The sequence below is a fragment of the Tachyglossus aculeatus genome, chromosome 2, assembly GCF_015852505.1.
Source record: "Tachyglossus aculeatus isolate mTacAcu1 chromosome 2, mTacAcu1.pri, whole genome shotgun sequence".
In the NCBI taxonomy this organism is placed as follows: domain Eukaryota; kingdom Metazoa; phylum Chordata; class Mammalia; order Monotremata; family Tachyglossidae; genus Tachyglossus; species Tachyglossus aculeatus.
This window is the reverse complement of record NC_052067.1, coordinates 18689740-18708048: the sequence shown is the minus strand read 5'-3', so window position 1 is coordinate 18708048 and position 18309 is coordinate 18689740. Positions and strand designations below refer to the sequence as shown.

Here is an 18309-nt window from a genome sequence, read left to right as displayed (position 1 = left end):
GCAATCAGGTAATGTGAAGGATTTGAATAAGTGTTTTGGGGGGGGTTTCTTTGATTGAGTAAAAATGACTTTCCAGATTTTTTTAAATGAACTTAAAAGGGCACCTATGGAAAAGAAAAGTTTTTTTTGAAATTTAGATACCTAGATTGTATGACTCCCTCCCAGTAACCATGAAGATGTCAAGTTAATCAACATTGAGAAACATTGTGCATTCAGTTCTTCCATAATGCATGTTTCCACTGTGTGCTTTAGCTAGGGTGGGCTTGGAGGATTATGGAATATTTTTCTGGTAACATGTGTCCATTGGGATAGAATGTGAGGTCGTAAGAAATGGTTGTCTGTATGAGCATTGTACGCATCCAGAGGTGTAACACAAGTTATCTGAGTTAAGAAGTTAGTTAAGTTATCTGAGTTACAAGTTAACACCATAACACAAGTTATCTTAATGCGGAACTCCTCAAGAACGTATATCCAGTATTTTGGGAGAGCTGACGTGGGCAAATTGCAATGTTTTCTTTTGGTCAAAAAGTGGCTCTGTGCTTTTTTCACACAGCTGCCAAATGAACTTAACCCCAAAAATGTAAAACAGTTCTTGACTACCGCTCTGTAGTTTCGTAAACTGACACTCATTTACGTAAGTCATTTTTGTTGTCATCCCTTATCGGTTACGTGACCGTTTCCTGATATTGTTCTTCAAAAGAAAAAAATGGAAAAAACAAGAACCAGCCGCCTTTCTACATCGGGCATCGGAAGGCTTCCCAGATCTGGGAACGGGCCTTAGAATTTATATTTTTAACCTAAGAGTTCAGGACTCAACATTGAGGAACCAAAACCCTATTAATTATGAATGTTCTTCATTATAGTTGCATAGTAGAAGTCCCTAACAGATGGTCCTTTTTCCCTGGCTCAAGTGTTTTTCATTCGTTCTTGATCGTTGGGAGAGAAATCTTTAAACATTTGCCAGAGTTCAATTAACATCCCATGACCGAAGGTGGAAAATGCCCTCCTTTGTTTTCCCTCAGCCGCATACCTGCTTTGGTCGCTCCTGCCCCTGCTCAAAGAGAAAGGATCCCAGCTGGTACAGGGTTTATTACTGGGAAGTTAATTTGCAGGATACGCCTTTGGCGGGAAGGTTCTGTTTAGTTTTATTTATTTATTTTTGGTTATAAAAAAAAATCTCACTGTAAAAATGCTGCAGCTTAATTGCAGGAAACCCAAGTGATTTTATTTTATTTTATTTTTGAAAGTGGTTTATTGCATATTTTTGTTTGTATAAAGTTGTCTAAATCCCATTTAAGAATATGTTTAAAGCTGAGATTATGTTGCATGCTTTATCATGTGTGTCCTGTCCTGGGCATAAACAGAAGGTAGTAGGCTATTGAAAGGCCTTTTCTGTTTAAAAGAAAGAAAGAAACAGGGTTCTGAAGAAAAAAAAGTTTATATAAGAATGCAGAATAACTTCCCGAGACTATAGGCGCTCTGTGACTATAAAATCTCAACAGCACATTGTGCAGTGACATTGTAACAATTTGCCTTAGCACCTCTACAACATTTGACTACATTTTCAGAAAAGGAGCCCTACCCTATGAAAAACATGCCATTGGAGCAGCTGACTTTTTTTTCCAGTGTCGGCCCTTTATATGCATGTTTTTGTAATTACTTGTTGTTTTACAATTAGCTAAAACTAAGGGAATACTGCTCATTCAACCACATTATCTATGCACAACTCAAAATCAAGGAAAAGCCCCTTAAAACCATGTGGTTGTGACAGTTGCCTTTCAGGTTTCAAATGCCCCACTTTTGAACCGGATAGTTTGCAAATGACATCTTAAACACCGAAGTTCCCTCTGTTACTGGTTCAATTCTGATGCTGCTGCACTGATAGCTCTTTTATTCTTGGAAATCCACAGATATTCTTTCCTCTCTGACTGTCCCCGATATACCTGTTTACCAGCCTCATATTGGAGTTAAATCATATGCCATTTATTCACTCATTTATTGAGCGCATACTGTGTGCAGAGCACTGTACTAAGCACATGGGAAAGTACGATATAACAATAAACAGACTCATTCCCGGCCCACGGTGAGCTTATAGTTTAGAATGGGAGACAGACACTACTATAAATAAATAAATTACAGATGTGTACATAACTGCTGTGGGGCTGGGAGGGGGGATGAATAAAGAGAGCAAGTCAGGGTGATGCAGAAGGGAGTGGGAAAAGAGGAAAGGAGGGCTTAGTGAGGGAAGGCCTCTTATAGGAGATGTGCCCTGAATATGGCTTTGAAGGCTGGGGAGAGTAATTGTCTGTTGGATTTGAGGAAGGAGGGTGTACCAGGCCAGAGGGAGGATGTGGGTGAGGGGTTGGCGGCGAGATAGATAGTGAGAAGGTTATTCATTCATTCAGTCATATTTATTGAGCGCTTACTGTGTGCAGAGCACTGTACTAAGCACTTGGGAAGTACAAGTTGGCAAAATATGGAGACGGTCCCTACCCAACAACGGGCTCACAGGTTAGCATTAGAGGAGCAAAGTGTGTAGATTGGGTAGTAGTCGGAGAGTAGAGGGGTGACGTAGGATGGAGCAAGGTGATTGAGTTCTTTAAAGGAAAAGGTAAGGAGTTTTTGTTTGATGTGGAGGTGGATGGGTAACCACTGGAGTTTCTTGAGGAGTGGGGAAACATGTCATGAATGATTTTGTAGAAAAATGATCTGGACAGCAGTGAAGTGTGGACTGGAGTGGGGAGAGAAGGGAGACTGGGAGGTCAGCAAGGAGGCTGATACAGTGATCAAGGCAGGAGACAATAAGTGTTTGGATTAACTTGGTAGCAGTTCAGATAGAAAGGAAAGGGCGGATTTTAGCGATATTGTCAAGGTGGAACCGACTAGTATTTAAGCTGCAGGGCACACTGAGAGGCTTTGTAGGAACTCCTCTGGACAAAATGTGACTGATGTGTGAGACCAGTTGTCATAATTGTCAAACCAAAGATTTGTGGCCAACTGGGGTAAAGTGTTTTCCCCACATTCCATAATACACACAACAGAAAGCGTTACCTGATTTGGGTGGTGACAAATGGTTGGTGCCCAATAAGTAATAAGCAAAAAGCATTAGCAAATCATGTAATTTCTGCAGGATACGGGTCTGATTTTCAGTTCACCAAAAAGAACACTTATTTAGGCCCGAATTGATTTGAAAATTGAAATGCCTGGATTCAGTCCAGCTTGAATTGAGCACAAATTCAGTAGAGTTGACTGACTGTAGGTAAATTTGTAAGTGGGATTGATTGATTGTTTGAAGCCAGTAGATATGAGGGTGTGCTGAATATTTTCTTGTACCAACTGTGAATAAGTACACCAAATTAAAAAAAAAGCAAAACTGAAAGGCTCCCCAGTCAGTATTTAGCTATTTTGTTAAGGGAAGAGAAGCAGCATGGCCTAGTGGTAGAGCATGGGACTGGGATTCAGAAGGACCCTGGTTCTAATCCCAGCTTCTCCACATATCTCCTTTGTGACGTAGAGGAAGTCACTTAAGTTCTCTATTTCTCAGTTACCTCATCTGTAAAATGGGGATTAACAGTGTGAGCCCCATGTGGGACAGGGACTGTGTCCAGCCTGATTACCTTGTATCTACCCCAGCACTTAGAACAGTGCTTGGCACATAGTAAGTGCTTAACAAGTAGTAGTTGTAGTTGTAGTTGTTGTAGTGGTAGTAGTAGTTGATGATGATCAAAGGTTTGCTTGCTTTTTACATAAGCATTTACCCAGGAACAAATTAGCAGCAGGTAAAATTCCAGATCCACTGTACAAGTAGATCTCCAGATGCCCTGAAGAATTTGTGTAATTTTTTGATTTTTTGGACAAACAGAATCAAGATCTAAATTTTTTAATGTTCTAGTTGTGAGCTGCAGAATCGCCGATTTAAAAAAAAAAAATGGTATTTGTTAATCAGTTACTCTGTGCCAGGCACTGTACTAAGTGTTCTCCCCCTTCTAGACTATGAGCCCATTGTTGGGTAGGGACAGTCTCTGTATGTTGCTGACTTGTACTTCCCAAGTGCTTAGTACAGTGCTCTGTACACAGTAAATGCTCAATAAATGTGATTGAATGAATGAACGAACGTTGGGGTCAGGTGGGACACAGTCCCTGTCCTACGTGGGACTCACAGTCTTAATCCCCATTTTACAGATGAAGTATTGGAGATACAATGAAGTGAAGTGACTTGCCCAAGATCACCCAGCAGACAAGCGGCAGAGCTAGGACCAAAACCCAGGCTCTGTGATGCCCAGGCCCATGCTCTATCCATTAGGCCATGCTGCTATTGGTTTGAATAGTCTAGTAAAAGAAAATCCTTTTCTGCCCCCTCCATAATCATTCAGCTTTAAACCTTCTGTTCTAATGTCTTTCTGAAACTTTTCAGTTCCTTGTTCCAGGCGGAAACTATTTTTCCCTTTTTCTAGTATGTGTTTACTTCAGAAACACGAAGAAAGGCAGGAGGAGGGTGAGGTTTCCTTTGTCCACTGTTTCCTCATCAGCCTTCCTTTCCATATCTGCCCGGGTAATGGGAGGATGTCTTTCTTGTGTGGTCTGTCTGCTGGCCATAGTGCAGGGAACTCACCCAGAAAGTTTGTGCAGATTGAAATCGGGGCACCAACAAGGAAGTTACTAAAATGGAAGTTACCAAAATAGCAGCCCCGCTAAGAGGCAAAGCCACACCAGAAGCATGGGAAAAGGGAAGTGGTTTGGGCAGTTCGTGGAAGTGATACCGTGAGTTAGCAGCTCAAAGTGACCCCTCTCGTAGCTTTCCCAGAGTCCAGGAAAACTGTGCAACCAGCCTCTCCTACTTCGTCATCCATTTTAATAATAATTGTGGTATTTGTTTACCGCTTACTACGCTCCAGACATTCTACTAAGCGCTGGGGGAGAGGCAAGCTAATCAGGTTGGATACAGTCCCTGTCCCACACGGGGCTCTCAGTTTTAATCCCCATTTTACAGAGGAGGTAACTGAGGCACAGGAAAGTGAAGTGACTTGCCCAAGTACACACAGCAGACAAGTGGCGGAGCCAGGATTCGAACCCAGGTCCTTCTGACCAGGCCTGTGCTCTATCCACTAGGCCACCGAAGGAACCGGAGTTTCTGTTCTTGTAGTTGAAGTTAGATCTGCAGGAGCTGAGCTACTGTTTCAGCTAGAACTTGAGAAGCAGCAGGGCATAATAATAATAATGATGATGGTATTTGTTAAGCGCTTACTATGCGCAAAGCACTGTTCTAAGTGCTGGGGAGGTTACAAGGTAATCAGGTAATCCCATGCGGGGCTCACGGTTTCAATCCCCATTTTACAGATGAGGTAACTGAGGGACAGAGAAGTGAAGTGACTTGCCCAAAGTCACACAGCTGACAGTTGGCGGAGCCGGGATTTGAACCCATGACCTCTGACTCCAAAGCCTGTGCTCTTTCCACTGAGCCACGCTGCTTCTCCGCATAATGAATAGAGCACGGGCCTGGGAGTCGGAAGGTCCTGGGTTCTAATCCTGTCTCTGCCACTTGTCTGCTGTGTGACCTTGGGCAAGTCACTTCACTTCTCTGTGCCTCAGTTATCTATAAAATGGGGATTTAACAAATGCAATAATAATAACAGGTGCTGACAAGTTTGGGGCGGGGGCTCTGGTGGGGCATCCCGGGAAAAACTCCCAGATTCATTGATCATCATCATCAATCGTATTTATTGAGTGCTTACTGTGTGCAGAGCACTGTACTAAGCGCTTGGGAAGTACAAGTTTGCAACATATAGAGACAGTCCCTACCCAACAGTGGGCTCACAGTCTAAAAGGGGGAGACAGAGAACAAAACCAAACATACTAACAAAATAAAATAAATAGAATTGATGCCTTCGGGGAAGCAGCATGGCCTAGTGGATATAGCCCAGGCCTGGGAGTAAGAAGGACCTGGGTTCTAATTCCAGCTCTGCCACTTCCCAAGCGCTTAGTACAGCGCTCTGCACACAGTAAGCGCTCAATAAATACGATTGATTGATTGATTGCCACATGAGCTGGAAGTCACTTCACTTCTCTGGGCCTCAGTTCCCTCATCTGTAAAATGGAGATTAAGGCTGTGAGCCCCATGTGTGTCTAGCCTGATTAGCTTGTGTCTACCCCAGCGCTTAGAACAGCGCTTGACACATAGGAGCACTTAACAAATGCCATTATCATTATTATTATTACTAGGTCATGATACCGGGGCGTCTCTGTTCAAGTCAAAGTGAATGGAGAAATAATGTATAAAGGAGAAAATCATTTGGGTTACTGGAGCCCAGAGTAATCAAATCAAATGTATTTCTTGAGCCTTTACTGTGTGCAGGGCACTGTCCTAAGTCCTTGGGAGAGTACAGTATAACAGAGTTGGTAAATACATTCCCCGTCCACAACAAGAGTACATCAGAGAGCAGGGGTATTGTGACTTTTTTTTTTTATCTTAAAGGCTCAGGGATTTATTCCCTAGCTCCTAGCAGGACAACCCCTAAACCATCCAACATGATTATGATAATACTGAAAACACAAGCTTCCTTTTTTTAATTTTGAAAAGATACTAAAAATGAACTCTGCATTGTGAAGCAGAGTGAACTGTGGCCTCTGCAGTTGCTTTAAATCACTGCGAATATTGGATATGTAAAATTTCTACCGATTTAAATCTGGTTTTGTGTCTTATGAAATCAGATTGATGGGCGCAATATGTAAGAACTACACCGCCATTTGCCATTTTGAAGAAGCTGTCGCATTATATGGCCAAATTGGCTTCTAAAAATGAGAAGTGCGCTCATAAAGCTCTTGTTTATGGACTCAAACTGTAAGTTCCACAGGAGACAAAGTGTGGCACAGCGCTAGCCTGAGAAATCACTGGGACTGCATGAACTTTCCATGACACTCACAACATTATTCTACAGTAAAGCAGTTTATTTACTGTTACTGTGAACTTTATATGTTAAGCCTGGAGAGAAACAGTTATTTTGGTATAGCATGAGATGGTTTTGCTCACAGACTCTAATTATTTCTCACCTAGATCATTATAGCATTTTTCTCAGGGACTGAATTTTCTATTGTTGTATTTCTCTTCACATGCAAATGTTCTTTCAACTGCAGTGCACCCTCCCAAGACCTAACACATTACATTTCGGTCCCCTTTTAGACTGTGAGCCCACTGTTGGGTAGGGACTGTCTCTATATGTTGCCAACTTGTACTTCCCAAGCGCTTAGTACAGTGCTGTGCACACAGTAAGCGCTCAATAAATACGATTGATGATTGATGATGATGATGATTTCATAGTGAGGGGGAAAATCGCCCAGCCAGTAGCAGACCGTGGAGAGTGCAGCGGTTGAGTTCTTTGTAAGGTTTGCTTTAAAGCCTGGAAAAAACCTCTACATCTGTCTCACAAGCCACATCTACCTGAGCAAGTGAATTTTTTCAGAAGAATTTTCCAGGGGAAATAGATGGCTTTGACTGGAATCTGCAAAGGGCGAAACAATCAATTGATAGGAATCACTAGTATTTACTGAGTACCTTACTGTGTGCAGAGTACTGTACTTAAGTGCTTGGAAGAGCCCAGTAGAATTTGTATCAATCAATCAAACAATCATGGGTATTTAATAAATGCTTACTCTGTGCAGAGTACTGTATTAAGCATTTGGGAGAGTAATGTACAACAGGTTAGATCCCTCTCCCCAGCCATTGTTGGGTAAGAACTGTCTCTATATGTTGCCGATTTGTACTTCCCAAGCACTTAATACAGTGCTCAGCACACAGTAAGCGCTCAATAAATACGACTGAATGAAAGGAGCTTTCAATCCTAGTGAGAGAGAAATAATAATGATGGCATTTGTTAAGTGCTTACTATGTGCAAAGCACTGTTCTAAGCACTAGGGAGGATACAAGGTGATCAGGTTGTCCCACATTGGGCTCACAGTCTTAATCCCCATTTTACAGATGAGGTAACTGAGGCACAGAGAAGTTAAGTGACTTGCCCAAAGTCACACAGCTGACAAGTGGCAAAGCCGGAATTTGAAGCCGTGACCTCTGACTCCCAAGCCCAGGCTTTTTCCACTGAGCAACACTGCTTCTCAAAAATACAGAAATAAATTACAAATATGAAGAAAGGAGTGTTTGGGAGAATACAGTAGAAGAGAATGTGATCCCCAACGTCAAGAGTTTTACAATCTAGCTTAGGCAACAGACTTAAAATAGTTTACAAATAAAAGGACGAAATGGTTATACAGTCTAGTGTGTCAAACGATCTGTACAAAAGCACACCGAGAGGCTATTTGTGCAAAAGTGGTGATATGACAGTTGGGAGAATATAACCTGGGAAGAAGGGAAATTATTCCAGGGAATCCTCCTGGAAGACGTGGAATTTCAGTTGGTGTTGAAGATAGGGAGAACTGTGGTTTGGTTGATATGATGGCAGGAGGAAAGGTTTAAGCTAGGAGTCATGTCGTAGGCCATTGGTGGTATTTTACTAAGCACTTATTCACTCATTCAGTTGCATTTATTGAGCACTTACTGTGTGCAGAGCACTGTCCTAAGTGCTTGGGAAGTACAATTCAGCAAGAAATAGGGACAGTCCCTGCCCACAATGGGCTCACAGTCTAGAAGGGAGGAGAACAGACTTCAAATTAAGTAAACAGGCATCAGTAGCATCATTATAAATAAATATAATTAGAGATATATACACAGTAATAAAAATAAATAGAATGGAAATTATAAATATGTACATATATACACGGGCACTGTGGGGCGGGGAGGAGGTAGAGCAAAGGGAGTGAGTCGGGGCGATGGGGAGGGGAGAGCAGAGGAAAAGGGGGGTTTAGTCTGGAAAGGCCTCTGGAGGAGGTGAGCATTCAGTAGGCTTTGAAGGGGGGAAGTGTGCTAGTTTGGTGGATTTGAGGAGGGAGGGCATTCCAGGCCAGAAGTAGGACGTGGGCTAGGGTTCAACAGCGAGACAGGTGAGAACGAGGCACAGTGGAAAGGTTAGTTCCAGAGGAGCGGAGTGTGCAGCCTGGACTATAGATGGAGAGAAGGGAGGTGAGGTAGGAGGGGGCAAGGTGATGGAGAGCTTTGAAGCCAATAGTGCGGAGTTTTGGCTTGATGTTTTTGCTTGCTTATCGTGCGCAGAACATTGGACTAAGCATTTGGAAGAGTTCAGTAGAGTAAGTAGACACACTGTGCCCTCAAAAAATTTACAGTCTAGTGTGAGAGGCAAGAAAGGTGAGACTACCACATGGTGAGAGAGGAATAGAAAGTGCCAGCTGGGGTGTGATAGGAGAAATGAGGGGATAAATAAGAGGGAGGGTGTTGATGGTATATCTTAAAGCCGTCAGCAAAAAAAAAAAAAATCCATCAATAAACACAAATTAAAAGTCTGCAATCAAAAATAGTAGATAAGGGGTGTCTTCCAGCTTCTCACCATTCCAGTCAAACAGTCCTTGGTTAAAAAGAACTTTACCACTTTTCCCCTGATGCTTCTTGTGTATTACGAGAAAACAAGGTCCAGTCAAATTGATAATGTTCCATGTGGTGGAGAATAACAGGGAGGGTTTAAAGATAAGACTACTCATTTATAACCTAATTATAAAAGGAGCTAATATCCATCAGGCCTCCTCCAAAAGGCCTTCCCTAAGTAGGCCCCCATTCCCTTACTTCCCTCATTCCCTTTTGCATTGCCTCTGCACCTGGATCTGTGCCCGTTAAGCACTTGATATTCACTCCATCCTCAGCCCCACAGCACTTTTACTCCATTCATTCATTCATTCAGTGGTATTTATTGAGTGCTTACTATGTGCAGAACCCAGTACTACACCCTCGGGAGAGTGCAGTATAACGGAGTTCATTCATTCATTCAATCATATTTATTGAGCACTTGTGTGCAAAGCACTGTACTAAGCGCTTGGGAAAGTACACTATAACAGTGAACAGACACATTCCCTGCCCACAGCCAGTTACAGTGTAGAAGAGATACCCAGACATGGTCTCTGTCCCTGTTTTATGTAGACAGCCATAATATCTTTAAAAGTTTGTCCCCACCTCTAATCATCTTATGGGCTAGTAATGTGCCTTCCAACTCTGTTGAATTCTATTGCAGTATTCAAAGCAGCGAGTAAGTTGGTGTTAGAAAAGTGAGGAGTGTGGGCTGAGTTGCAGAAGGAAATCAGCAAGGTAAGGTAGGAGGGAGCAAACTGACACTGTCCTCTCCTGGTTCCTCTCCTATCTTTGTATCCCCTCCAGTGCTTAAAACAGTGCTTGGCACATAGTAAGCGCTTAACAAATGCCATTATTATTATTACTATCTTTTTGGCTGCTCCTTCTCAGTCTCAGCCATCAGTCAGTTAGTCAATACCATCGATAGATTGATTAATCTGTAGTGACTGCCGATCCTGGCTGCCGCCTCTGTCAAAAATCAAGCCGGAAGATTGTTCTTTCCCGAGCCTCTCTCCAATCTGTGTTTACCCGCTTATCTGCGAAACTTGGACTTGGTTTTTCTAGAGAAGCAGTATTACTTTTCTGCCCAGTTGATTTCTTTTTGCCGCTGGTGACACTCCGCACGGCACTTTGGACTCAGAGGCCATTCCGTAAATACTGTTGGTGGACAGATTGCTATAGATGAGACTGAGGTTGTGAGCCCCGATTGAGACCTTGAGCCCCACTTGGGACGGGAAGGACTGTGTCCTACTTGATTTGCTTGTATCCACCCCAGTGCTTAGTACAGTGCTTAAGCACTTAGCAGATACCATTGTCATTAATATTACGAGCATAACTTGTGACCTTGGGCAAGTTGCTTCACTTCTCTGAGCCTGTTACCTCATCTGTAAAATGGGGATGAAGACTGTGAGCCCCACGTGGGACAAACTGATCACCTTGTATCCCCCCCCCCCAGCGCTTAGAACAGTGCTTTGCACATAGTAAGCGCGTAACAAATGCCATTATTATTATTATAACTTCAGCATCTGCTCAGAAAAGTCAGTTGCCAGGGGGAAAGAGCAACTGGTTACTTTGGGGCACCCAGGATTTAGCCCAATTCTTTGCCCTGATAAGGGGCAAAAGGGATTTTGTACACACGTGGACAGTTGAGGTTCCTTCCCTTTGTGTTGTTGATGCAGAGACAGAAAGCCCCTTTATTTTCCCCTTCCTTTTTTCTCCTCTCCCATCTCTGCCCCAGCCCCATGGAGCACAGGGCTGGTGGGTCCATTAAGGCACTTTGTGCTTCTTTGGGGGTAAGGTGGGAAGGACACAGGTGGTGCCCATTCCAGCCATTCTGAAGGTCCTTTGGGAGATATGTGAGGAGAGCGGAAGGCGCCGTAGAAGATGAGGTAGGAGACTCTTGTCAGGAACAGCAGGTGGCCTAGTGGAAAGATCTCAGGCTGGGAGTCAGAGGACCTGACTTCTAATTCCAGCTCTGCCTCTTGTCTGCTGTGTGACCTTGGGCAAGTCACTTAACTTCTCTGTGCCTGTTACCTCATCGGTAAAATGGCGATCAAATCCTACTTCCTCCTATTTAGACGGTGAGCCCCATGTGAGTCTGTGACCAATCTAACCATGCCTGGCACATGGTAAATGAAGTGTCATTCAAAAAAATATATATATGTCTTGCAAGGAAGAGCTCTGAGAAGAAGAGTTTAGAGAGGGAAACATTTTCCTCCTCATGTTTCATCCTGCACTCTTGAGTTATAAGCATTGAACAGACAAATATAGAGTAGAATGGCCAGCTTAAATGCTTCTCCTTTTGTGCCTTTGGAATTATGAAAATAACTTTGTTGCGTGCTCCTTGGAATCATTAACAAATGGGCTCGCCTCCTTGCCATTTCTCCTGATGCCTTGGTGTCATTAGAGTGGTGGAAACAACAGTTTTCTGGCATGGTGAATAGCCAGTTAAAAGAGCGTGACTTGGATCCGCCTTGTGTGTAGCAGGTGGCTGAGTACTGTGACTGTTTCATTCAAGGGTGTTTGTTTGTAATGGTATTTGTTAAGAGCTGACTATGTGTCAGGCACTGAACTAAGCGCTGGAGTAGATACAAGGTAATCAAGTTGGACACAGTCCCTGTGTCACATGGAGGCTCACAGCTTTAATCTCCCTTTTACAGGTGAGGGAACTGAGGCCCAAAGAAGTGAAGTGACTTGCCCGAGGTCACACAGCAAAGTGGCTGAGGTGGAATTAGAACCTTCTGACTCCCAAATCCATGTCGTATCCCTGCCTCTGTTCCTACCCCGGCCTTGGAAGCAGGCACGGGGTCCTGATGTGTGTTGGGCCTCAGTCCTACCACCGGGACCCCAGGTCTCCTATGTAGCAAATTATTCCGCCCAAGCCAACTACTGCAGACTCTTGCTTTCCTTGCCCACCAGAGCCCGTCCCTCTTTATGACAGCCCTGGGAATGGCTGCCCTATTGATTCATTCAGTCAGTCATATTTACTGAGTGCTTATCGTGTGCAGAAGACTGCACTAAGCACTTGGGAGAGTACAATATGAGAATAAACAGACTTTTATAGACTGTGAGCCCACTGTTGGGTAGGGACTGTCTCTATATGTTGCCAATTTGTACTTCCCAAGAGCTTAGTACAGTGCTCTGCACAGAGTAAGCGCTCAATAAATACGATTGATGATGATAAACAGACACATTCCCTGCCCAGAATGAGTTTGCAGTCTAGAGACTGTGGGTTCACATCACCAGAGGCTGGGGCCCCTCAGCAGGGGGTTTCTCCCGCTCTCACCAGGCTCAGTTCTGCCGATGTCTAGAGGAAGAGCAGCCAGGTTGCCGTGCTGTCAGGACTGCAGGACCAAAACGGCCCAGTTCTCCTTTCTTCCCTTTCCTCAAGTTGGCGTAGCAGGTCTGGCCTGGAGACCTAAATGTCGGTCCCGGGTCACAGGAGGAGAGGAGCTGTAAACAACCCAGCTGACGGTTTACTTGTCTCCACCAGGATGGTATCCCAGGCAGAAAATTGGGAAAACAAAGATGCAGTTTTTTTGCCCAAATGTTTTTTAATAATTTGGTTTAATTGCAATGGGGCTTAGCCGTAGAATTTGAAAGCATGAGAAAAATGGTTAGAAGTGATTGTTTTGGCTATATATCTTTCCATACGCCAGAAGACCCTGCAGCCAGTAATGGCTTTTTCTAGACGTAACAACTCAGAGTATGTTAATGGCGTGATGCACTCTTTTTCCCCTATCTGCACACAATCCTATTTTGTATCCTTTCTGCAGGGTAGAAAATAGCTCAGCCGCCATCTGAGGATTAACTCTTGGCCTCCGGACCCCTGGCCCACGTCCTCCCCCTGGCCTGGAATGCCCTCCCTCTGCACATCTGCCAAGCTAGCTCTCTTCCTCCCTTCAAAGCCCTACTGAGAGCTCACCTCCTCCAGGAGGCCTTCCCACACTGAGCCCCCTCCTTCCTCTTCCCCTCCTCCCCCTCCACATCCCCCCACCTTACCTTCTTCCCCTCCCCACAGCACCTGTATATATGTGTGTACATATTTATTACTCTATTTTACTTGTACATATTTATTCTATTTATTTTATTTTGTTAATATGTTTTGCTGTCTGTCTCCCCCTTCTAGACTGTGAGCCCGCTGTTGGGTAGGGACCGTCTCTAGATGTTGCCAACTTGTACTTCCCAAGCGCTTAGTACAGTGCTCTGCACACAGTAAGCACTCAATAATGCGATTGAATGAATGAATGAATAATGGCCCACCCGTAGGGGGACCCAAAGATGGAATTATTATTCTTATTATTACTATTGTTATTATTAATGATAAGTTATAATGATATTAATAACATTGTGATATTTGTTAAGACTTACTATGTGCCAAACACTGTGCTATTTGCTAGGGTAGATAAAGTACAAGATAGATATACTATAATCAGATCAGACACAGTCCTTGTCCCACAAGGGGTTTATAGTCTAAGGGAAAAGGAGAATAGGCATTTAATCCCAGTTTTTCAGATAACAAAACTGAGGCACAGGGAAGTTTAATGGCCTGCTCAGAGTCATTCCACAAGCAAGCGGCCGAGCCGGATTAGAGCCCAGGTCTCCTGAATCAATCTCAGTCCTGTGCTCTTTCCACTAGGCCACACTGCTTCCCATTGACATTAATGGCTCTTTTCACCTTGCTGTACCCCAAGAGATGCCCACATTAAGACCAGCAGCCTCTTCGGTCTAGAAGTGTGTGGGAAAACAGCCCCCGAAGCGCTTACTATGTGCTTACTATGTGCCAGGCATTGTACTGTACTTATGAGAAGCAGCGTGGCTCAGTGGAAAGAGCCCGGGCTTTGGAGTCAGAGGTCACGGGTTCAAATGCCGGCTCTGCCAATTGTCAGCTGTGTGACTTTGGACAAGTCACTTAACTTCTCTGTGCCTCAGTTACCTCATCTGTAAAATGGGGATTAAGACTGGGATCCCCCCGTGGGACAACCTGATCACCTTGTAACCTCCCCAGCGCTTAGAACGTGCTTTGCACATAGTAAGCACTTGATAAATGCCATTATTATCGAGAACCAGCGTGGCTCAGTGGAAAGAGCATGGGCTTTGGAGTCAGAGGTCATGGGTTCAAATTCCGGCTCCGCCAATTGTCAGCTGTGTAACTTTGGGCAAAAGTCACTTAACTTCTCCGGGCCTCAGTTACCTCATCTGTAAAATGTGGATGAAGACTATGAGCCCCCCATGGGGTGACCTGATCACCTTGTAAACTCCCCAGCGCTTAGAACAGTGCTTTGCACATAATAAGCACTTAATAAATGCCATCATTATTATCATCATTATTACTGAGTACCAAGGGCTGGAGTAAATACAAGCTAATCAGGTTGGACACAATCCATATCTAAAATGGGGTTCATAGTCTTAATCCCCATTTTACAGATGAGGCACGGAGAAGTGAAGTGACTCGCCCAAGGTCACCCAGCAGACAAGTGGCAGAGCAGGAATTAGAACCCATGACCTTCCGACTCCTAGGCCTGGGCTCTATCCACTAGGCCATGCTGCCTCCCTATGGCTCCCCACCCCTAATAATCAAGGGGATATTGAACCGCTGCCCCACTACACCCTTCCTAAGCTACTGGGGAGTCGTCTCTGTCTGAGAATTTCCCAGCCAAGTTTCTGTGTAATTGCTAGAGAAGCAGCACGGCATAGTGGATAGAGCCTGTGCCTCAGTTCCCTCATCTGTAAAATGGGGATTGAGACGGGGGGCCCCTTGTGGGACAGGGACTATGTCCAACCCTTTATGCTTATGTCCAATTCAGCGCTGAGTACAGTGCCAGCACATAGTAAGTGCTTAGCAAATACCATAATTATTATTATTCTCACTAGTATTATTCATTCAGTCAGTCGTATTTATTGAGTGCTTACTGTGTGCAGAGCACTGTACTAAGCGCTTGGGAAGTACAAGTTGGCAACATATAGAGACGGTCCCTACCCAACAGCGGGCTCACAGTCTAGAAGGGGGAGACAGACAACAAAACAAAACATATTAACAAAATAAAATAAATAGAATAAATATGTACAAGTAAAATACAGTAATAAATATGTACAAACATATACAGGTGCTGTGGGGAGGGGAAGGAAGTAAGGCGGGGGGTGGGGAGGGGGAGAGGAAGAAGGGAATAAGTAATTATTATTAATTGATGTCAACGAAAGCAGGGATAATACAATCCACAGTTAATTCAACAAACTCAATTTAGCCAGTAGATTTCCAACTCCTCATTGACCCTTTTTTCTTGTACGAGAACTGGCATGCAGTGAAGTGACAGAAAAGAGTAGGGAAGTTTCAGGGTAGAAGAGATGGATCATCAGTGGAGGAGTAAAAAGAGGAACAAGTGGTAATAGCCACCCCAGGGGACTGTGGAAGGGAAAGAGGGATGTGGGTAGGGTGAGATTGTGAACATAAAGTGGGATTGGGTCTGGCTTATTGTCCTCCCAGCCACAGCTGAAGTTATGCTCTTTTATTCTGTGCTTAACTTGTCTTCGGACCCTTTATTAGTGTCTGTTACTGTTAAAATAAATAAAAGTGCCCATATTTGGTGCTGAAATTCCTCCTGTAGCAAAGCTCAGATGCAGAGGACTAAGCCAGGTTCACAGTGCTGTTTTCTCCATACCTGGGGGTGCATTTCACTGCCGTAATTGTTGTGATATAATTTTTATTAATGTTGTGCTATAATTCCTGTTTACTTCCCAGAGCTTGTAAATGCATTAGGCCTCTTGTCATCATATTATTTTACACTGTTTATGATCTGTGAAACCATTTTCTTCAGGACTTGCTTTGCGTGGAAGCCAGTCCCCAAGTAAATGATTTGGGTCCTGTTAGAAAGATCCGGGTTGTGGTAGGGTTTTTTATTTACCTCCTGGCTTAATTCAAACTGTAGCATTCCACTCTTAATCAAGAGTTACTGGGGCCTAGTGGCGTTTGTGTAGACCAAGGGGTGTGTCTCACACGTACCGTACTCCATGTGGGACAGGGGCTGTATCCGTTCAGATTATTTTCTTTCTAAGCCAGCGGTTGGCCCAGCATTTGGTGCTTAACAATGGCCGTGCCAAGGGGCAGTGGAAGAAGGCCCGGTTGAGGCCCACAGGCCCCAAGAAAGTGGTTGTGATGGCAAACTCAACTGCACTACGGGGACAGACTCTCACGTACTATTTCTGCCTTGGGTTTCAGGGAGCGAATACGACGAGGAGGAAGTGGACTATGAAGAATCGGACAGCGACGAGTCCTGGACCACCGAAAGCGCAATCAGCTCAGAAGCCATCCTCAGCTCCATGTGCATGAATGGCGGGGATGAGAAGCCCTTTGCCTGTCCAGTTCCAGGATGTAAGAAAAGATACAAGGTAAGAAAAGCCAGTGAGGGTTCTGGCCCTAAATGATGGGAGGAAGCAGAGAAAGCTAAGCCCCGAGTACCAGGTCCTCACTCATTTTTAAAAAGTCATTTATTCTCACAAAGGTCGCAGAAGGCCTTTTGTGGAAGTGCTCATCTTCAGTGGATCTGCGCATTGCTGAATTTTACAACCTGCTGGGAAGAGGGATTTTTCCTTCACCTGCGATAACTAAACCACCAACCACATTATTATTAATAATGATAATGTTATTTGTTAAGCACTTACTGTGTGCCAGACACTGTACTGAGCACTGGGGTGGATACAAGAAAAGGGAGTTGGACACGGTCCCTGTCCTGCGCAGGGCTCAAAGCCTTCATCCCCATTTTGCAGGTGAGGTGACTGAGGCACAGAGAAGTGAAGTAGCTTGCCCAAGGCCACACAGCAGACAAGTTGTGGAGCCAGGATTAGAACCCATGATCTTCTGACTCCCAGGCCAGGGCTCTATGACTGGCTTTTTTTTAAGGTATTTGCTAAGCACTCAGTCTGTGCCAGGTACTGCTCTAAGAACTGGAGTAGATAATAATGATGGCATTTATTAAGCGCTTACTATGTGCAAAGCACTGTTCTAAGCGCTGGGGAGGTTACAAGGTGATCAGGTTGTCCCATGGGGGGCTCACAGTCTTAATCCCTATTTTACAGATGAGTTAACTGAGGCACAGAGAAGCCAAGCGACTTGCCCAAAGTCGCACAGCTGACAATTGGCGGAGCTGGGATTTGAACCCATGACCTCTGACTCCCAAGCCCGGGCTCCTTCCACTGAGCCACACTGCTTCTCCCAAATACAAAGTAATCAGGTTGGACAAAGTCCATGTCTCACGTGGGGCTCAACAGTCTTAAACCCCATTTTACCAATGAGGTAATTGAGGTACAGAGAAGTTTAAGTGACTTGCCCAAGGTCTCCTCTATCCAGCAGACCACGCCGCTTCTAATCTTAGCTAGTTGTGTTTGCTCCGGTGAACCCTGTGCTGCAACTGAGCCATCAATCATGGTCTCTTGTTGCCTGCAGAATGGGAAACTGGACCGTGCCCTTAAAATGGTCCAGATTCAGATCGTATTGGCCACCTGAGTGAATGATTGTCGTTGGCACTCTCCTTCTTCCTCAGTAGCTCTAGAGGCTGCTTGTGAAAGACCACTGGCAAGAAGCAGCGTGGCCTGGTGGATAGAGCACGGCCCAGAAGGATCTGGGTTCTAGTCCCGGCTCTGCCGCTTGACTGTTGCGTGACCGTGGGCAAGGCGCTTCACCTCTCTGGGCCTCAGTTCCCTCATCTGTAAAATGGGGATTAAGACTCTGAGCCCTACATGGGACAGGTACTGTGTCCAACCTGATTAACTTGTATCTACCCCAGTGCTTAGTACAGTGCCTGGCACATAGTAAGCACTTAACAAATACCATTAAAAAGCAGTATTAAAAAGAG

At 44.5% G+C, this 18309-nt stretch overlaps 1 protein-coding gene across 1 annotated transcript in view; it reads left to right on the top strand.

Moving 5' to 3' along the window:
• JAZF1 (JAZF zinc finger 1) overlaps positions 1–18309 on the top strand; it is a 347271-nt gene that overhangs the window by 315003 nt on the left and 13959 nt on the right. The window contains exon 4 of the mRNA XM_038769107.1: positions 16677–16846. Coding sequence (XP_038625035.1) covers positions 16677–16846 — 170 coding nt within the window. The remainder of the gene's footprint in view (positions 1–16676; positions 16847–18309) is intronic.